An 18,959-nucleotide genomic window follows, 5' to 3' on the forward strand; every position below is an offset into this window, starting at 1 on the left:
GGAAAAGGGCTTGAGTAAGCCTAGGGGACCAGAGGAGACTCCTCAGAGGGAGCTTTAACAAGAATCATCAAAAATGAGGGACAGGGAAGCCTGGTGTGCTGCAGTTCTTGGGGTCATAGAGTCTGACATGACTTGGCAACTGAACAGCAGCAGATGGATAGATGGAGAGAGGGATGTGTTCCAGGTCTGAAAGGTTCTTCACCTGTAGTATAAGCTGCAGTCATCAAAGCAGCATGGTATCAGTTCAAAACAGGCATGAATCAATGGAACAGAATAGAGAGCCCAGAATTACACCCCCACCTATGGTCAGTTAATCTTAGAGGAAGCAAGAATATGCAATGGAAGAAAGTCTCTTCAGCAAGTGGCATTGGGAAAACTGAACAGCCATGTGTAAATCAATGAAGTTAGCACACTCCCATACACATGCACAAAAATAAACTCAGGTTGGCTTAAATATAAGACATGACACCAAAATACTCCTGAAAGAGAACATAGGCAAAACATTCTCTGACATAAATCTCACCAATGTTTTCTTAGGTCAGTCTCCCAAAGCAACAGAAATAAAAGCAAAAAAAAGTGAAGAGGAACCAGAGTCTCTTGATGAAGGTGAAAGAAGAGAGTGAAAAGGCTGGCTTAAAGCTCAACATTCAAAAACTAAGATCATGGCATTCGGTTCCATCACTTCATGGCAAATAGATAAGAAAAAAATGGAAACAGTGGCAGATTTCATTTTCTTGGGCTTCAAAATCATTGTGGATGGTGATTGCAGCCATGAAATTGAAAGACACTCGCTCCTTGAAAGAAAAGTTATGACAAATCTAGACAGTGTATTAAAAAGCAGAAACATCATTTTGCCGGCAAAGGTTTGTATAGTCAAAGCTATAGTTTTTCCAGCAGTCATGTATGGATGTGAGAGTTGGACCATAAAGAAGGCTGAGCGCCAAAGAATTGACACTTTCGAATTGTGGTACTGGAGAAGACTCTTGAGAGTCCCTTGGACTGCAGAGATCAAAGAAGTCAGTGGTAAAGGAAACCAGCCTTAAATATTCACTGGAAGGACTGAAGCTGAAGCTCCAATACTTTGGCCTCCTGATTTGAAGAGCCAACTCATTGGAAAAGACCTTGATGCTGGAAAAGATTGAAGGCAGGAGGAGAAGGGGGCGACAGAGGATGAGATGGTTGAATGGCATCATGGACTCGACATGAGTTTGAGCAAACTCTGAGATAGTGAAGGACAGGGAAGCCTGGCGTGCTGCAGTCCATGGGGTCACAAAGAGTCAGACACCACCTAGGGACTGAACAACAACCAACAAATGGAAACTAACCAAACTCACAAGCTTTTCTAGAGTAAAGAAAACCATCAACCTACAGACTGGGAGAAAAATATTTGCAAATGATTAAACAAATTAAGCAAGGGCTTGATTTCCAAAATATATGAACAGCTCATACAACACAACAACAACCAATAACAAAAAACAACTCAATCAAAAAATGTGCAGAAGACCTAACTAGACATTTTTCTCCAAAGAAGACAGACAGATGGTCAATAAGTACATGAAAAGATGCTCAGCATCACTAATTAATGGAGAAATGCAAATCAAAACTACAATGAGGTACCACCTCACACCAATCATTAAAGCCATCATTAAAACATTTACAAATTACAAATGCTGGAGAGGGTGTGGAGAAAATGGAACCCTCCTACACTGTTGGTGGGACTGTAAATTGGTGCAGCCACTATAGAAAACAATATGGGGTTTCCTCAGAAAATGTAAAATAGAGTTTCTATATGATCCAGCAATCCCAATCCTGTTCATATGTCCAAACAAAACTATAATTCAAAAAGACACATGCACCCCAATGTTCATAGCAGCACTATACACAATAGCCAAGACACGGAAAAGACCTAAATGTCCATCAGCAGATGAATGGCTATAGAAGACTTGATACATATATACAATGGAATATTATTTGGCCATAAAAAAAGAAATGATGCCATTTGCAGCAACCAGGATGGACCTAAAGATTTTCATACTAAATATGAAAGTCAGACAGAGAAAGAAGTAAGCCAGACAAAGACAAATACCATGTGATATCACTTATATGTGGACTCTAGAATATGACACAAATGAGCATCTACAAAACAGAAACAGACTCACAAAGTTAGAGAACAGACTTCTGATGGCCAAGGGGGAGGGGGTGAGGGAGGGCTGTACTGGGAATCTGGGGTTAGCAGACGTAAACTATTCTATATAGGATGGGTAAACAACAAGGTCCTTCTGTAGAGCACAGAGAACTATATTCAATATCTTGTGGTAAGCCATAATGGAAAAGTATGAAAAGAATGTATATATATGCATAACTGAATCACTTTGCTGTATAGCAGAAATTAAACACAACATTGTAAATCAACAATACCTCAATAAAATAAAAATGTGAAAGTCCCTTCCCACAGATTATTAGTAGTTAGAGTGGAGAAATGAGGCAATCATCCCACCAGGTGAGAAAGATTTACCCCACAAGTGAGGGAAGGAAGTGTGCCCTGAGAAAGACCATCACTTGTGCCCAGGAATACATAACCTGTGTCTATACTTGAGGGACTTCACACAAACCTCAAATAAGGAACATTCTATTAACAACAGTTAGAACCAGACATGGAACAACTGACTGGTTCAACATTGGGAAAGGGGTAGGACAAGGCTGTGTATTATCACCCTGCTTATTTCACTTATATGCAGAGTGCATCATGCGAAATGCCAGACTGGATGAATCACAAGTTGGAATCAGGATTGCCAGGAGAAATATCAACAACCTCAGATACGCAGATGATACCACTTCAATATGGGCTTCCCTGGTGGCTCAGCAAGTAAATATGCCTGCAGTGCAGGAGACACAGGAGACACAGTTCCAATCCCTGGGTCCAGAAGATCCTCTGGAGGAGGAAATGGCAACCCACCCCAGTATTCTAGCCTGGGAAATCCCATGGACAGAAGAGCAAGGCAGGCTACAGTCCAAAGGGTCGCAATGAACTGGACACAACTGAGTGACTAAGCACACACATACATGCCATTCCAATGGCAGAAAGTGAAGAGGAACTAAAGAGCCTTTTGATGAAAGTGAAAGAGGAGAGTAGAAAAGCTGGCTTAAAGCTCAACATTCAAAAAAACTAAGATTGTGGCATCCAGACCCATCACTTCACAGCAAATAGAAGGGGAAAAAGTGGGGGCAGTGGCAGATTTTATTTTCGTGGGCTCCAGAGTCACTGCAGACAGTGACTGCAGCCATGAAATTAAGACACTTGCTCCTAGAAAGAAAACCTATGACAAACCTAGATAGCATATTAAAAAGCAGTCATCACTTTGCCAACAAAGGTCAGTATAGTCAAAGCTATGGTTTTTCTAGTAATCACATACAGATAGGGAGTTGGACCATAAAGAAGGCTAAATGCCGAAGAACTGATGCTTCTGAATTGTGGTGCTGGAGAAGACTCTTGAGAGTCCCTTGGACTGCAAGGAGATCAAACCAGTCAATCCTTAAGGAAATCAATCCAATACTTTGGCCACCTGATGTGAAGAGCTCACTCATTGGAAAAGACCCTGATGCTGGGAAAGGTTGAAGGCAAAAGGAGAAGAAGGCAACAGAGAATGAGATGGTTAAAGGGCCTCACTGATTCAATGGACATAAATTTGAGCAAACTCAGGAGATAGTGAAGGACAGAGGAGCCTGATGTGCTGCAGTCCACAGGTCACAAAGAGTCGGACACAAGTTAGCAACTGAACAACAACATAAACAAGGGGGGGAAAGGACAGTATTCTTCAAAAATATCAACACCATAAAAGACTGATCTGTGGAAATGTTCCAGATGTGAGAACTAAACACATTGCCTGATGCTGGGCTGGATCCAGTAGGTTGGAGGGAAATCACTAGGTCAACTGACAAAGCTGAAACTCAGATATAGATGGAATAATGCACTGTATCAGTGTTAAGCTTCCTGGAATCAGTAGCTGCTCTGCGGTTCTATAAGAGAATGTACTTCTTAGAAAATTCACACTGAAGCCTTTAGGGACAGTTGTAGGCAAAATATCTGTGTGTCCTAAAAACTGGTATATTAAAACACAATCCCCAGTGTGCTGGTGTTAGGAGGTGGGCCCTTGGCATGTGATTATATCAGAAAGCAGAGCCCCTATGAAGGGATTACTGCCCTGATGAGAGAGACCCCAGAACGCTCCCTCAGCCCTTCTGCCCTATGAGGACACAGCCAGAAGATGACCTTTGAACCAGGAAGCAAATCCTCACCAGACCCCCACATCTGCTGGCACCCCGATCCTGGACTCCAGTCTGCAAACCCATGAGAAACACAATCGCTGTTATTCATAAGCCCCTGGTCCATGGCCTTTTTGTTAGAGTCACCCCAGTGGATGATGACAGGGGTCAAGGGCCACGACATATGCAGCTCACTCTCAATGTCTTCAGAAAGACGTGTTTTCTGTCTACAAAACACAGACATGGAAGGGAGAGCAAATGACAGAGCAGGTAGGCAAACTGCATGGCTGAGTCTGGGGGCAAGGTTTGCAGGGGTTTTCTTACTATACTTTTTCTTGCAATTATTCTGTAAACCTGAATGATTTTCAAATAAAGAGGACAGGAAAGGAAACTAGGAAAATAAAAAGCAGTGTCTTCGGCAGAGATGTCAGGGAGGAAAGAGAGAGCTGCAGAGGGTGTTCCCGGCCTTGGGAGCAGCACAAAGGATGCACCGTCCAGCAGGGCGATGGGCAGAGCCTCCCCAAGTCCCTTCTCCTGGCACTGCTGTGTCTGGCCTGACAGTTGAGCAGTGGGCTAAGGTCTGGGCTACCCACACAGCTAAGCCCAGCAGAAGGAGGGCTGACAGAAGGGAGGGGTGCTGGGTGCTCGCAGCTCGGGGGCAGCGGTTCATCCACTAACCTTTCTTATTTTTTAGTGTTATTTATTCATTTTTTACTGTGTTGGTCTTCATTGCTGTGTGGGCTTTTCTCTAGTTGCAGCGAGCAGGGGCTACTCTCTAGTTGTGGTGTGTGGGCTTCCCACTGGGGTGACTTCTCTTGTTGCTGAGCACAGGCTCTAGGGGGCCAGGCTCTAGAGCACAGGCTCAGTAGTTGTGGTACACGGGCTTAGTTCATCTGCAGCATGTGGGATATTCCCGGACCAGGGATTGAACTCGTGTCTCCTGCATTGACAGGCAGATTCTTGACCATTGAGCCACCAGGGAAGCCCCCCTAATCTTTCTGTTGCAAGTTCCCCCCACCTCCAGAAAAAGAGGCCCTGGAGGAACCATTTCCAGCAGACATTACCCTGAGCTGAGCAGCTCCGGGGAGGTGGGTACTGCGGGTAGGTCTGTCGCCCCAACACACACACCCATACCCCACCCCACCCCCACATCACACACAAAAGAAGTTTCCCCACTGCTGGGAATGCCCACAGGCCAATGGGGACAGCATGAGGCTCCAGAGCTCCCACCAGACCTGTGGGGACTCTGTCACCTCTGCTGAGTCCTACCAATGGTGACCACGAGGGCCGACCCTCGACGCTTTCCCATCTCAGACTCTGTCTCATGGTCTGGTTCCTGGGGACCTATAGCCCCTGACACAGAGCTTGAGTCATATTTTGAAACATTTAAAAAAACATAAGAGAAGTAACACAAGTTGAAAGTGGTAAGATAAAGGGGAAGAACTGAGCCTAATGCCGGTCCTGTCGGGAAGCGTGAACAAGCCCATTTCTGCACTATCCAGATGAATCACAGGGCAGGTCCCGGCCCTGAGCAGACATGCTGTTGTTGTTCACTCAGTCATGTTCGACTGTTTGTGACCCCATGGACTGCAGCACGCCAGGCCCCTCTGTCCTTCACTATCTCCCAGAGTTTGCTCAAATTCATGTCCATTGAGTCAGTGATGCTATCTAACCATCTCATCCTCTGCCACTCCCTTCTCCTTTGACCCTCAAATCTTTCCCAGCATCAGGGTCTTTTCCAATGAGTCAGCTCTTCACATGAGGTGGCCAAAATATTGTAACTCAATGAAGCTCTGAGCTGTGCTGTTCAAAGCCACTTGAGACAGACGGCTCAGAGTGAAGACTTCTGACAAAACATGACCCACTGGAGAAGGAAATGGCAGCCCCCTCCAGTATTCCTGCCTGGAAAATCCCATGGACAGTATGAAAAGGCAAAAAAATATGATGCCAGAAGATGAGCCCATAGCACAGAAGGTGTCCAATATGCTACTGGGGAAGAGTAGAGGGCAAGAACTGATGGCTGTTTTGCAGTGAGCCAGCATCAATCCTGAGAGTGAGGGTCACACAGAGTCTCCTCCGCCCAAACACTTCCCAGTTCACTGAGTCCTGGACACTTCAGCCTACAGGGTCAGCGAGCAGCTGCCGGTCCAGGAGAACAGCCTGGACTCAGAGCAGCTTTAGGCGGGGCTTAAACTTGTGGAAGTTGACTGCAGGGGTGGCTACGCTCACCTGCATCAGTGATGGTAAAACCCAGACAGATAGATTTTCCTTTCTGTTTTCAACAAAGCAGAGCACAGATCACACTGGACTCACGAAGTATACATGCCTCTTTATCTGCTCACTAAATCACGATATAATGGTTGACGTGTGGGCAGTTAAGGTCACATTTTATTTCTTCAGGACATGTCAGTGTGAAGTTAGCTTTTTTCTCAGCTTGACGAGGGACGCTAAAACACTAGGGGTCTTTGACACGAGGATGAGTGCGCCGTTTTGGACACTCGGCTGGTTTAAAGCCTTGTTTTGTGTTGTGTTACAAGGTCCCTAAGGTTGACCACCCCTGTTGGTGGAGCTGCACTCTTTGCCAACACAGCAGGTACCAAGGGCCTAAGATTTCTAACCTGCACTGGTTTCCTACTCACCACACATCAGTAGCTGAAACAACAGACCTTAATCCCCTGGGGGTCAGGAGTGTCCGCAGGGCCTCCTCCCTCCCTCCCGAGGCCCGAGGGGAGACCGTGGGTCCTCTCAGGGCTGCATCCCTCCTGCCTCAGGCCAGGGCACGAGGCTGGCTTTAGTGTCACTGCGTTTCCTCAGCTTCTCTCTTAGGACATGCCATGGTATTAGACCCACCCAGGGAACCCACAATAACCTCCCTGGGCCCCGTCTGCAGAGCCCCTCTGCCGTCCAGCATGCCATGTTCCCAGGCTCAGGGCTTGGGACCCGGACATCGTTGGGGCGGTAATCAGCTGACCCCATAGTCCACCGTGCTGGATGCAGGCCACCCTGGTTCCAGGCGGGACTCCTGACTCACCGGGGGTGTGAGTCTGTGTGGATATGCTTCTGGTCTTCATCACGACAGTGGTACCCACCAGAGCAACAGGGAGAGAGCAGGGGTCATGTCATCACCAGACGAGTGTGCGTGGCCATCGCCCTGCCCACCCACAAGAAACCTGCACTCGGCGGCACCCACAGGCTCAGCGAGGCATCTGTGCATCCATCCATCTGTGCTGCCAGGTCATTCAGAGAAGATGAGGGTGGGTTTCTTTTTAACCTTTTTCTTCTGAACCTCCATCCAGGTCTGCACCTATTAACACTCAACAAATGTCCTTCACATTACTGAGTGAACTAGTGTCCTCAAAGTGTCTGGGAATCATGGCTTGGGACCTGACGCGTGGTGGGCTTGAGAGAAGACTTGAGAGCAGTCAGGACGTCACCCCTTCAGGACCCAGCAATTGGTCCCCAAGTGAATGAGCAGGAGCCAGAGGCAAACAAGACTGTCTAGGACTGCAGATGCAGACAAGAGATTCTCCCACTGTGCTCAGCAGAACAACAGCCACAGAGACACCCTGCTCCTGGTCCCTGGGCCTGTAAACATGTCACGAGGCCGAAGAGACTTTGCAGGTGGGATTAAGCTAAGACCCCTGAGATGGGGACTACCTTGGATTCCCCGGGGGTCCCAATATCATCACAGGATCCTTATGAGAGGGAGTGGGTGTCAGAAGCAGAGAGACAGGAGATGCTGTGCTGTTGGCTATGAGTATGGAGGGCGGGGCCACAAGCCAAGGATATGGTGCCTCTAGAAGCTGGAAAAGTGGGGAGCCTGTGCTCCCCAGGAGCCTCCAGAGGGACCAGCCCTGCCCAAGCCTGGATTCATCCCTGTGAGGCCTGAGCTGGACTCCTGACTTCAGGACTATCAGAGAATGAATCTGTGTGGTTTCTAGCCCCCTGTTTGAGCTGACTTGTTCCAGCTGCTATAGGAAACTCACGTGGGGATGGGGCCTGTGGGTCTTTCACAAACTCTATGACCCTCAGTCTCCACCTCAGCACAGTGGTCCCCACATGGGGACCTCAGACACTGATGGTCCCCAACAGGCTCCCCCTGCAAAGATCAGTAAATTGTGCAGCAGGCATTAGCTGGTTCCTCACAGAGCTCAAGGTGCTGTGGACACTATAGATCAGCAAGTCAGGACAGGACTCAGAGGGAAATTTCTGACATGCGGAGGGGGAGGTATGCTGTCTGAGGGGCTGGCGACGGCAGGGGAACATGAGTGGGAAAAAAGGCTGCAGGATTGCAGGCTGGATGCAAACATAAACATGATTATTATTATTGTCTCCTCTTTCAGCCACTGTCCTCCCGCCTCCAGGCCAAGGCACTCAGAGCCACACACAGGGTCAGGTTGCACTTGGGTGTTTACTGGGAACGGGCTCAGGGGCCAGGCCTGAGGTTCATGCTTTCTTGGTGATGGTCTTGGGGGTAGCGAGCTCGTACAGGCGAGGGGACGCCTGCGCCACCAGGGCGGCAGGGGACACATGGGAGGGGTCATAGCCCTCATTCAGGTCCTTCCGCACTCGGGGTTTTGCCAGAGACAGGATGCGGGGACTAGCCACTGCCTTCTTGGTGACCTCCAGCACCTCCCAGCGCGGGTCGCGGTCAGGAACACACTTGTCCGACTGGGCCTTGGGCACTGGAGGGGGCGGGAGGCGGGGCGCAGTGTCAGCAGCCGGAGCGCCCCGTCCCCACGGAGAGCGGTCTTCTGAGTCAGAGCTCCCAAATTCAATGTCCTGTCCCTCAGCAGATGATGGATAAACACACACGTCCCTCCACACACGCGAGCATCACTCAGCCATGAAGAGAAGACCTGACACTCATTACTACGTGGATGGACCCTGAGAACACGATGCTCAGTGAGAGAAGCAGGCACAGAAGGACACACAGGGTGTGATTCCACTGATAGGAAACGTCCAGAACAGGCTGACCACAAAGTGAGTGGGTTCCTGGTGGTCAGGGGCTGGGGAGCGGCTGAGGGGGACAGCTGATGGAGCTTCACTTTGGAGTGGTGGAATGTTCTGGAATTGATTGTGTGGGACACAGAGAACAGACTGGTGGATGCCAGTGGGGGAGGTGGGAAGGAAGGGAGGGATTGGGAGTTTGGGGTTAGCAGATGCAAACTATATTATACACAGGATGGACAGACAACAAGGTCCTACTGTAGAGCGCAGGGAACTATATTCAATATCCGGTGATACTTGGAACTCTGCTGGTGTGTTATATAACTCAATGTTACATGGCAGCCAGGATGGGAGGGAGTTTGGGGGAGAACAGATACATGCATGTGTATGCCTGAGTCCCTTCACTGTTCGCCTGAAACTATCACAGCATTGTTAATTGGTTATATCCCAATACAAAATTAGGAGTTAAAAATTCCTGTGATAAAAGATCATGGAAAAAAAAATGAAAAAGAATGTGTATAACTGAGTCACTTTGCTGTTCGGCAGAAATTAACACAATTTTGTAATTCAACTACACTTCAATAAAATTTTTTTTAAATAAGTAAAATAATATATAGTTTTTTTAATAAATAAAATGGATTGCAGTAATGTGCCCACAGCTCTCTGTGAGTGTACTGGGAAGTACTGAACTGTGCATTTTGAAGGGTGAGTCATGAAGAACAATGTTTCAAATGGTCACGGGCCCAGACAGGGACTGGAGGAGCAGACACAGGTGCCCTGGTGGCTGGGGGTGAGGCAGGGGCTCCATCAGCCCCCACTGTCCATGCACCTGTGGCCCCAGCTGGGTCCTCCCCATAGGGTCCACCAGCCACATGTGACCAGCACCCCTTATGGACCGGGATTTTATCCTATTTAATTTTAATAAAATCCATTAATTGAATTAAATCAATAGGTTGATTGACATTCAGTCCATTTCAGTCATGGACAGACGGGTCTCAGAGCAGACCTAAGGCTCAGCTGGGCCCACTGCTCACTGGCTGGGAGCCCTGGCCCTGCTCCTGCTTGGACCCCCTACCTCTTCACCACCCCTTCCCCCACAGTGGGAGCCTCGGGGCTTGGTCCACATGGGGACCAGGAGAGAGTGACCACTGGTGACTACTGGTGACCACTCCAATCTCTAGGCCCTTCATTTTTGAGGGTTTCCTTTCCAAACCCCTCTTTGCCCCACGACTCTGCAAATGCAAAAGGCTGTCTCCACTCAGCAGAGGAGCTGCAGCTCTGGGGAGAGGCCCTCAGTGAAAAGAAGGGGGGCCTGTGCTGGGGCCCCCAAAGGGGGTACTGGGGGGCCTTGCGAGGACCTGCCAGAACCCACCTTCCTGGATTCCTAAGGGAGACTCGGGGGCTCCCCCTGTTGTAACATCTGGGCTCTGAAAATCTATCGGTCACAAGCTGACAGTGTGACCTATCCACAGCCACACAGCACCCATATTGCATAGACCAGTGTTGCCCAGGGACCCTGCACGGCGTGTTCCCTCTCTTCACTTTTTAAATGCTGGTCAGAACCATCAGTGGGTGGGAGTCTGCAGTTGGAAATACACAGCCCTATGCCAATCTTATCCATACATACACACACAGAGGGATATGTGTTGATAACATGCTCCTGTGAAGCTTGGATGAATACACACACATGTGTATGTACAAATGTATATGTGCTTATGTTCCAGATGTGTGTGTGTCCGTGCGTGTGTGTGTGTGAGAGAGAGGCAGAAGTGCATGTGTGCTTGTGTCTCTGTTCATTTAACCAATCTTCAACAAATTCAACGAATACTTTAACAAATATTAAGGGGCTTCCCTGCTGGCTCAGTGGTAAAGAATCTGCCTGTAATGCGGGAGATCCAGGTTCAATCCTGGGGTTGGGAAGAACCCCTGGAGGAGGAAATGGCAACCCACTCCAGTGCTCTTGCCTGGAGAATCCTATGGACAGAGGAGCCTCGCTACGGTCCATGAGGTCACAAAGAGTCATGGACGCAACTGAGCGACTAAACCACCACCAAGGAAACAGATGAATGAATCAACAAACAAAAGAAACTATAAGCAAGCTCGAAAGAAAAATGACTGGGAAGAAGTTACTTTGCAAAGTGCTCAACAAAGGGTTAGTGATCATCTCACGTAAAGAGCTGCTGCAAATGAATTCCCTCCCCCAACCCCCCAACAAAAACAGGAAATAGGAAACTGAGAAAAAGACACAGCAGAGTAAACCAAAATGGCCAGTCAAGCTCCCTGGTGATCCTGCGCCAAGAGCCGGGGCACACTCGAGTTTCCCAAGCCCCTGACTGCCTTTGGGTGGTGAGATCCCTTTCTTCATGTCTTGCTACATTTTTCGGATTCTCTACAATTACTGCATATTACTTCTGTTGTGGGGGAGCCAGGTCTTCCTTTATTTTCAAGGACAGGAAGAGACTCTGGCCAGCACCCTTAGGTCCCAGCTTGGCTCTCCAGGCACTGGCCTGCATCCCAGGTTTCCCTTCTGCACCTATGTGCCGTGCTGGAAGACCCACTCAGATGATGCACTCAGCTCAGGCCCATAACCCCCATCCCAGGAAGAGTGATACCCTCTGCCAGCCCCCAAGGAATTCGAGCAGATGCAGTATGAACTGCCCACAGGGATTCAGACAGTGGGTCTGCAGGTTAGTGGGAGCCAGGGGAACACAAATCTTGCAGAACCAGCTCCAAGAGGACTGGCTGCTCCCAACTGCAGCCAGTGTGGAAGAGTGCTTCGTGAGACATCGAGCACCCGCCGGGACCCACTTACTGGCCAGGTGAAGAAGGCGGTTATAGTCTGACACGTGTGGCTTGGGTTTTGGCATGGGGTCCCACTCTTCCAGCAGGGTGGCTGGAGCCTTGGGCTTTGCCAGTCGGATGATCCTCGAACTGGGAATGGCCATCTGGGCTGCCCTGGACACTTGGGACACCTAGAAACACAGTTAGAGGGAGAGAATAAAGCAGCCTGTGCTGTTTCACACACCCCTGGGTCAAAAGATCCCATAAGCAATGATGAAAGACAAAAGACTGGCTAGGAAGTTAGTCTGCAGTGTGTTCAGCAAAGGATTAGTAGCCATCATATATAAAGAGGTTCTTTAAGTCAATAACATGAAAAATCAGTAGGAAATAGCTAATCATGAAGGAAAGTAAACCCAAAGGATCAATAATCCTTTCTGTGCAACAGGGAAATGCAAATTAAAATAGCAAAATATCACTCCATGCCAACAAATTTGGCAAAAGTGACAAAGTCTGGCATTATCAAACCCTGGCAGGAAGGTGGGAGGACAGAGAACCCGATGCATAGCTGGTAGGAGGGTAAATTGCACAAGCACTTTGTTTGTATGTAACATTTAATGTTTTACAGAAGCTCTCCACTGAGTGTACTCTGCTGGGTAGGATACTGCCCAGAGGCAGAGGATTGGCTGAAATGATCCTTAGGGCCGTCATTAAAATCTATGTCTCTTTCCTCCTGAAATTGTGCTGCTTAGAAATCACATATACTACTCATACCAAAGACATCCTGGTGTTTACAATTTAATGTCCCTCTCAACCACCCATTCCATCCCCCCTCCTTTCCTCCCCTCCCTCTCCCCCCCATCAACAGTCCGCACAGCTCCAGTCACCAGCTGAGGTGGATGAATCAGCCTGCAGTCCTACCCACAAGGGACCGCCAGCCTGGAGCGGTGACGGGCAGGGAAAATTCATTCATCCACACATTCAAATAATATTGATGACCACTCCATGCCCTGTGCCTGCCAGGGCCGGAGACTTGTTGAGGGACCTGTATTTATTCCCAGGGAGGCACAAGGGAGAGTAAGGGTGGAGAAGGCCCCATCCTGCCAGCTTCCTTGGGCACTAGGGAGCCACAGAGGATGCTGGAGCACAAAAAGGCTTAAAGGCTGAACTGGCAGAGGTAGGGCAGGGGCCGGGAAAACAGTAGGTACACCTCTGGGGAAAAGCTGAGGCCAGATTCTCCTCTGGATCCTTGTCCAAACCAACTGACTGTGAAGCCTTCTTTGAGACAACTGGGGAAATGGAACATGGATTGGGGGTTTGAACACTAAGGTATTATTGTTAAATTCTTCTAGTTGGATCATTGTTGGTATGTTTATTACTTTATTTTTATTTTTTCATCTTTTTGAGAGTTGCGAGTTAAAGTTTTATTTGGGGAAAAATGAGGACTGCAGTCCGAGGGATAGGTCTGAAAAACTGCTCCCCGTTGTTGGTATGGTTTTAAACCATCCAAACCATGTAATGTCTGAATTCAGTTGTAAAAGTCTTCAAGTCAGGAGTGGGCGGGGAGGGTTGGTCTGTCAAACAACCACACAAAAACACCCAGGGACAAGCTCTTCCACGCATGTTAAACCACATGGTCCAGGACTTCCCAGGTGGTCCAGGGGTTAAGACTCCCCCTTCTAATGCAGGTGGCTCAGATAGTAAAAGAATCTGCCTACAATGCAGGAGACCCGACTTCGATCCTTGGGTCAGGAAGATCCCCTGCAAAAGGAAATGGCAACCAACTCCAGTATTCTTGCCTGGAGAATTCTAAGGACAAAGGAGCCAAGTAGGCTACAATTCATGGGGGTCACAAATGGTCGGACACAACTGAGCAACTAAAACTTTCACTTTCACTTTTCCAATGCAAGAGGCCCAGGTTCCATCCCTAGTCAGGGAACTAAGGTCCTACATGCCATGGGGAGAGATAAGGGCCGGATTTAGGATGGACTGAACTCTGGTGTCACCTCTGAACCGGTTGTCATGCACTCATTCGAGCAGATGGCTTGGGGCTCCCCTCCACGCTGACCTGACCAGCAGAGGAGCGTGATCCCTGTCCGCCTTCAAGGGAGCAGAGGAAAGTAAGGGGGGGGAGTAAGGGGGGTTGGGGGAAGTGGGGGGGCGGGGAAAGTGAAGGGGGCGGGCTTCTTGAACCCACACTGGGACTCCGGATGGCTAAGAGAAGCAGCCACACGCCTGTTCCCTCTTGTCCTTGTGTGTCCTCTGAGCCCCTGGGTAGGGGTGGGGGCCAGGCAGGCCCCCCGGAGGGAGCCGGGGAGCTCCAGGGACAGAAGGGCACCCACCTCGGACATGTTTATGCTCCAGATGTTGTTTCGGACCTTTGGGGTGGCCAGTTCCCGTAGGCGGTTGGACGCTCGATACTCCAAGGTGGACCGCGGAATGGGCCAGATAGAAGTGGTCCTAAGGGAGAGCCTAAGTCTGAGACCCCAGCCCACCCGGGGGCCATGTCTGTGTGTGTCTGAGACCCTGGCCCCGCAGAAAGATGTGTCTGTGCACGCATGTGCAACTCCTCTCTGATTCTAGGGTTCAGGAGAGCCTGGTGCAGAAGAGGGTTTTCTAATCCCTCCAAGATGGGTCCTTAAAAGAACCCCTAGCAGAGCCCCAACTTCCTCTCAAGGATGGAGCAATGCTCTCCTGGGTTGTACCCTCCCTGCTGCCCCCACCGCCCCCGCCATCAGGATGGAGTCAGGAGGTGGACCAAAGGGATGAAGTGAGCCCTGCCTGCCCCCCAAACTCATGTTTCAGCTCTGCCTCTGCCCCAGAAACAGCCTTATTTCATTGATCCGAGGCCAATTCCTCTCTTATTTTCACCTCTGTGAGCCTGGCATGCAGTTCTGTAATCTGTGGTGACCTCTGTGTGACCTGTAATCTGGGGTGAGGCTGGAATGAAGCAGATAAATACTGTCAGCCTGGCCAGAAGGCCTGGGGCCCTCCTCTTCAGGGCAAGCATGACAGAACTGTTTGTACAGAGGTCACTCCAGATCACAGGTCCCACAGAGGTCACCCCAGATGACTGGTCCCTCAGAGGTAACTCCAGATTATTCTCTGACCAGCATTAAGGGGAAAAGCTATTGTCACAAGACCGGCACAGAGCCAGTGGCTGGAACCGGTTAACCCTGGTAAGTGGGACTCCCCTCAGTCACTTATCCTTCCATGTATGAGTGAGAGATGAAAGCAGAGTCTGTGTGGAATAACTTCAGACCCCACATTGGCCATCGTGGAAGCCCCATGTGCTAAGACAGAGTCACACCAGGAGGCAGGCACCTAAAACTAAATCTCACAGCCACCCGCTGCCTAGGGGACTCAAGCACCTGCCTTGAGACCCACCAGCATCCCATCCTGTCTGGGCCACTGGGCCTCAAAGGCTTGGTGCCCAAGGCCCGGGCCGCGTGGATGGTCACCTGGCCGGGCCCTTCCCCGCTACGACACCCTGACGGAGAGAGGTCTCTTCCCGGAACCCCCTACCTGTTGTTGTTGTAATACTCCGAGTAGAACCTCTTGGGTCGGGCCAGCTCCTCCACCCGGCGGGACACCTCTGCACAAAAGGAGAAGCAGCTGCCCTGGAAAGCTGCCGTCCCCTTCCACCCAGGGCTCTCTTCCTCCTGACCTGGCTTGACACCAGGTGGCAGCTCATACCAGACACCCCCACTGGGGACCACAGGACACATGAGAGGGGTTGCTCAGGCCCCTCTGCTCCTTGGCCCTGCTGTGGATTTGGGCCTGAAGTCAGGATGGGCCTGGGCTTGAGGGGGCCTCCGTGCTAACTGGGGGTGGCGGAAATTCTAAACCTGAGTGAGAACTTGCCCTGAGACTGAGTGTCGCTCCAGAAACAAGCTCTGGAAAGGAAAGGGGTCTTTTGTGAAGTTCATACTGACCCCACTTTGGCTGAGATGCAAACTGCGATTTCCCCTGGAGAGTTTGCTCCCACTCCTCCCCCAGGACCAACCTCCAGCTAGGAGAGGAGACACCCTCCCTGGAAGGCTGGGGGGACACTCCTGGAAGACAGCAGAGGGGCAGCCCCACAGAAGCCCTGAGAGGCTTGGGCCTGGGAGGCCCCAAAGTCTCCCCTATCAGAGCCAGGCACAGGCCAGGGTGAGATAGGGGCAACCGGGCCATGGGCACCAGGCCATCCCCAGTCTCCACTCCAGCACCCCCACAAAGAAGCGCAGGCAGTGGGCAGGTGGACCTACCGGGCACAGTGATGGTGAGGGTGGTGTCCTCGAGAAATCTCTCTGTCCAGTACACGGATGGCCTGGAACATAGCCAGCAGGGCTCATGAGGGGAGCCAGCCCCGGCGGGTGTACCCCACTCAGAAGCAGAGCTCAGGGCACCCCATGAACACAAACAGTGGGAGGAGTGCAGCTGGAGAGGGAGAAAGGGAGAGAGCAAGTAGATGGCAGCAGGGGCAGGTCAGAGAGGAACAAGACAGGGAGGCCTGAGGGGCACGGGAGAGTGTAGATTATTTAGCAAGGCTGGTGTTCAGAGAAGGAGGGAGCTGGAAAAAAAAAAAAAACAGGCCTAACTGAGAAGGGAGCCCAGGCGGTGCTGGTACAGGCCCACCTCAGACAGGGGCTGGGGTCCAGAGCTCCGGGTGGGACTGAGAATCCTGGGGTGGGGCCCAGTGCAGAGCCCTCTCCCCTCCCTGGCCCAGGAGAGGAGGGGGCCCCCAGACTCACCAGTAGATACAGAACTGCAGGCTCCGCATGCGTGGGGACACCCAGGCATGGCCCCTGCAGCAGCACCCCATCCTAGAGGAGACAGGCCCGCCAGCCTCCGCACTGGGCCCCCCTGGACCAGGTCGGTCTGGGGCTGCTGCGCATCCCCTCTCAGACCGCCCCCCACCACCACCACACCCACCAGGCCAGCCGCCCGCCCGCCCGCTGCCTCACCTGTCTTTCAAGACTTGCCAGTTGGTCTTGGGCTTCGCCAGCTCAAACAGCCGCCTCCTCTTCGTCCTCTCTGGGCTCACGGAGGTGCGAGGGGTCCTCTGGGAAATGGAGAGCCGCCTGGGGGGAGGTGGATGGTGAGGTCGAGCCCTTGCTCACCCAGCAGGCGGCCCCACCCTTCTGCTCCCGCCCCATCCTCTAGAGGTGAACCCAGCACCACCAAGACCTGGTCTGAAATCATAGCTCTTCACCAGCCAGTCCCTCAATTCCCCCCTGCCGGGCCCCAGAGGGGACGCTGAGCCAGGGCGAGTGCCCCCAGGAAGCCCCTGAGAGCCCCAGACATCCCATCTCCCCTCCTGGCTCAGACATCCTCCCCAAGCCCCACCCATGCCCCCGTTCCCCTGCCTGGCCAGCCACATCACACACCATCTGTGTACTTGTCACGCCAGCTCCGTGGGAGCTGGAAATCAATGTCCCCAGAGGGCAAAGGCCCCTGTCTGTGTCCAAGGGGACGCGCGCTGACCCAGGAGTAGGGGCCAAGGGACCCAGACATATCCCAGGGCACAGGGTCCCATAGGTAGGAGGGAGCACCCGCTCATTTCCCGGTGTCCTCCTCTCACCCAAAAACATTTCTGGTGATTTGTGGTACTTGGAAGGGTTTCAGCTTTAGAGCTTCTTTTTCTGTCTGTGGATGGCTGCTCACAACCTCTCAACTCTGCCATCTGACCTCTGCCCACTCCAAGTCTCCTGCCACGTAGACAGGGGCGGTTTGCTGACATCCACCTCGGGGCAGCAGGGAGCTGACCCCTTCACCCTTAAGAGTGAGGGCAAGGGCCCAGAGCCCCCAGGCCAGTGCAGCAACCCCCAGGGCCACTCCTGCCACACCCCAGCCTGGGCACCCGCTCCCCAGCCCACCTCATCTCAGGCACGCCCTCCTCCAAGTCTTTCTCCAGAACCCTCTCGAGCTCCAAGAGGGCCTCTTCTGGGTTCTGGGCATCTACAGATTCTTCCTCAGCCACCTCCTCGGGAGGAATCTCCTCTTCTTGGTCTTCCAGTTTCAGGTCCCCATCATCCAGATCCTGGAACTTGGGGTCCTTAGACTCTACATTCTCATATACCGTGCCCTGGAGGCCCAGCAAGACATCATCCTGCCCCCTCTCTGGCTGGTCCTCGGCCTCCGACGTGTGGTGGTTATAGAACGAGTTTTGCTGGTGGTCCCCCATGTGCCAGGCCCTCCCCAGCCTTGCTCCCGCAACACCCAAATGTGTCTGTGGTCACCCAGCAACCAGAGAATGGCCTGCCCACATTCTCAGCCCACATTCCACCCCCAGCACGTCTGTCTGCAGGTGCCCCCCCACCCAGACAGCACCAAGGCTCCCGGGGCCACCCACCCCTCCAGCCTCACCTGCTGGTCCCTCCTTGCTGCTCTGCCGTCCTGTCACCTAAACATGTGCCCATCTCCAGACCTTTGCACCTGCCAGTCCTCTGCCCACACTCATCCTGGGGGGCGCCTCCTCGGAAGGCAGACCAATCCCCAGGTCTCTCTGCATCTCGGCACCTGGCATGACTTTTCTGTGTGTTTGGCATGGCCTGAGATGATGCTGCTCACTTATTCCTTTCTTCTTCAGTGTCTATGTCTGCCTCGTAGAAAGTTGCCTTCCCAGGCCAGGGGCTGAGAGCACCCCATTCACTGGGGCCTGGCGGTGACTCTCGGGGAAGGGCTCCTGCTGGAACACACCCAGCACACCCTACACGTCCTCTTAGTCATTTGTGCTCAGATGGGGGAGTTGCCGCTGGTGGTGACAGTTCATCAGGGGTCCCACACCCTCCCTGGGACAGGCTCAGAAAGGGGACCAGAGAGGGTGTCTGCAGGGGCTTTGAGGGATGGCATCCTCTGTCTTGAAAGGGGACAGGAGGAAGAGACTCTCTTCTTGGTTGTTTCTGGGACTATGTGTGATGTCTGGAGCTCAGGCAGCCGTCTTGTTCCCGGTCACAAGTCCATGTGCCCGATGCACGGTGAGG

General features: G+C 51.6%; 1 protein-coding gene across 1 annotated transcript; it reads right to left on the reverse strand.

Moving 5' to 3' along the window:
• Positions 1-6,378: 6,378 nt before the first annotated feature.
• SPMAP2 (sperm microtubule associated protein 2) lies at positions 6,379-18,160 on the reverse strand. The gene is made up of 10 exons (XM_061152240.1): positions 17,853-18,160; positions 16,941-17,057; positions 16,728-16,799; positions 16,242-16,303; positions 15,517-15,586; positions 14,334-14,451; positions 12,026-12,185; positions 8,804-8,948; positions 8,679-8,769; positions 6,379-6,423 (listed from the first exon to the last, which is right to left on the reverse strand). The coding sequence occupies exons 1-10, from the start codon at positions 18,158-18,160 to the stop codon at positions 6,379-6,381; spliced, it is 1,188 nt and encodes a 395-aa protein (XP_061008223.1).
• Positions 18,161-18,959: the final 799 nt, after the last annotated feature.

This window comes from Dama dama, chromosome 9 (assembly GCF_033118175.1).
Source record: "Dama dama isolate Ldn47 chromosome 9, ASM3311817v1, whole genome shotgun sequence".
NCBI classification, from domain to species: domain Eukaryota; kingdom Metazoa; phylum Chordata; class Mammalia; order Artiodactyla; family Cervidae; genus Dama; species Dama dama.

Excerpts from the sequence above, each read along its gene's own strand:
- SPMAP2 (XM_061152240.1), bottom strand. The coding sequence starts at position 18,160 with ATGGGGGACCACCAGCAAAACTCGTTCTATAACCACCACACGTCGGAG. Across the intron at positions 16,304-16,727 it reads CTGCAGTTCTGTATCTACTG|GCCATCCGTGTACTGGACAG; the intron begins GTGAGTCTGGGG and ends GCTATGTTCCAG. Across the intron at positions 6,424-8,678 it reads GGCCCCTGAGCCCGTTCCCA|GCTGTTCTCCTGGACCGGCA; the intron begins GTAAACACCCAA and ends CTCTGAGTCCAG.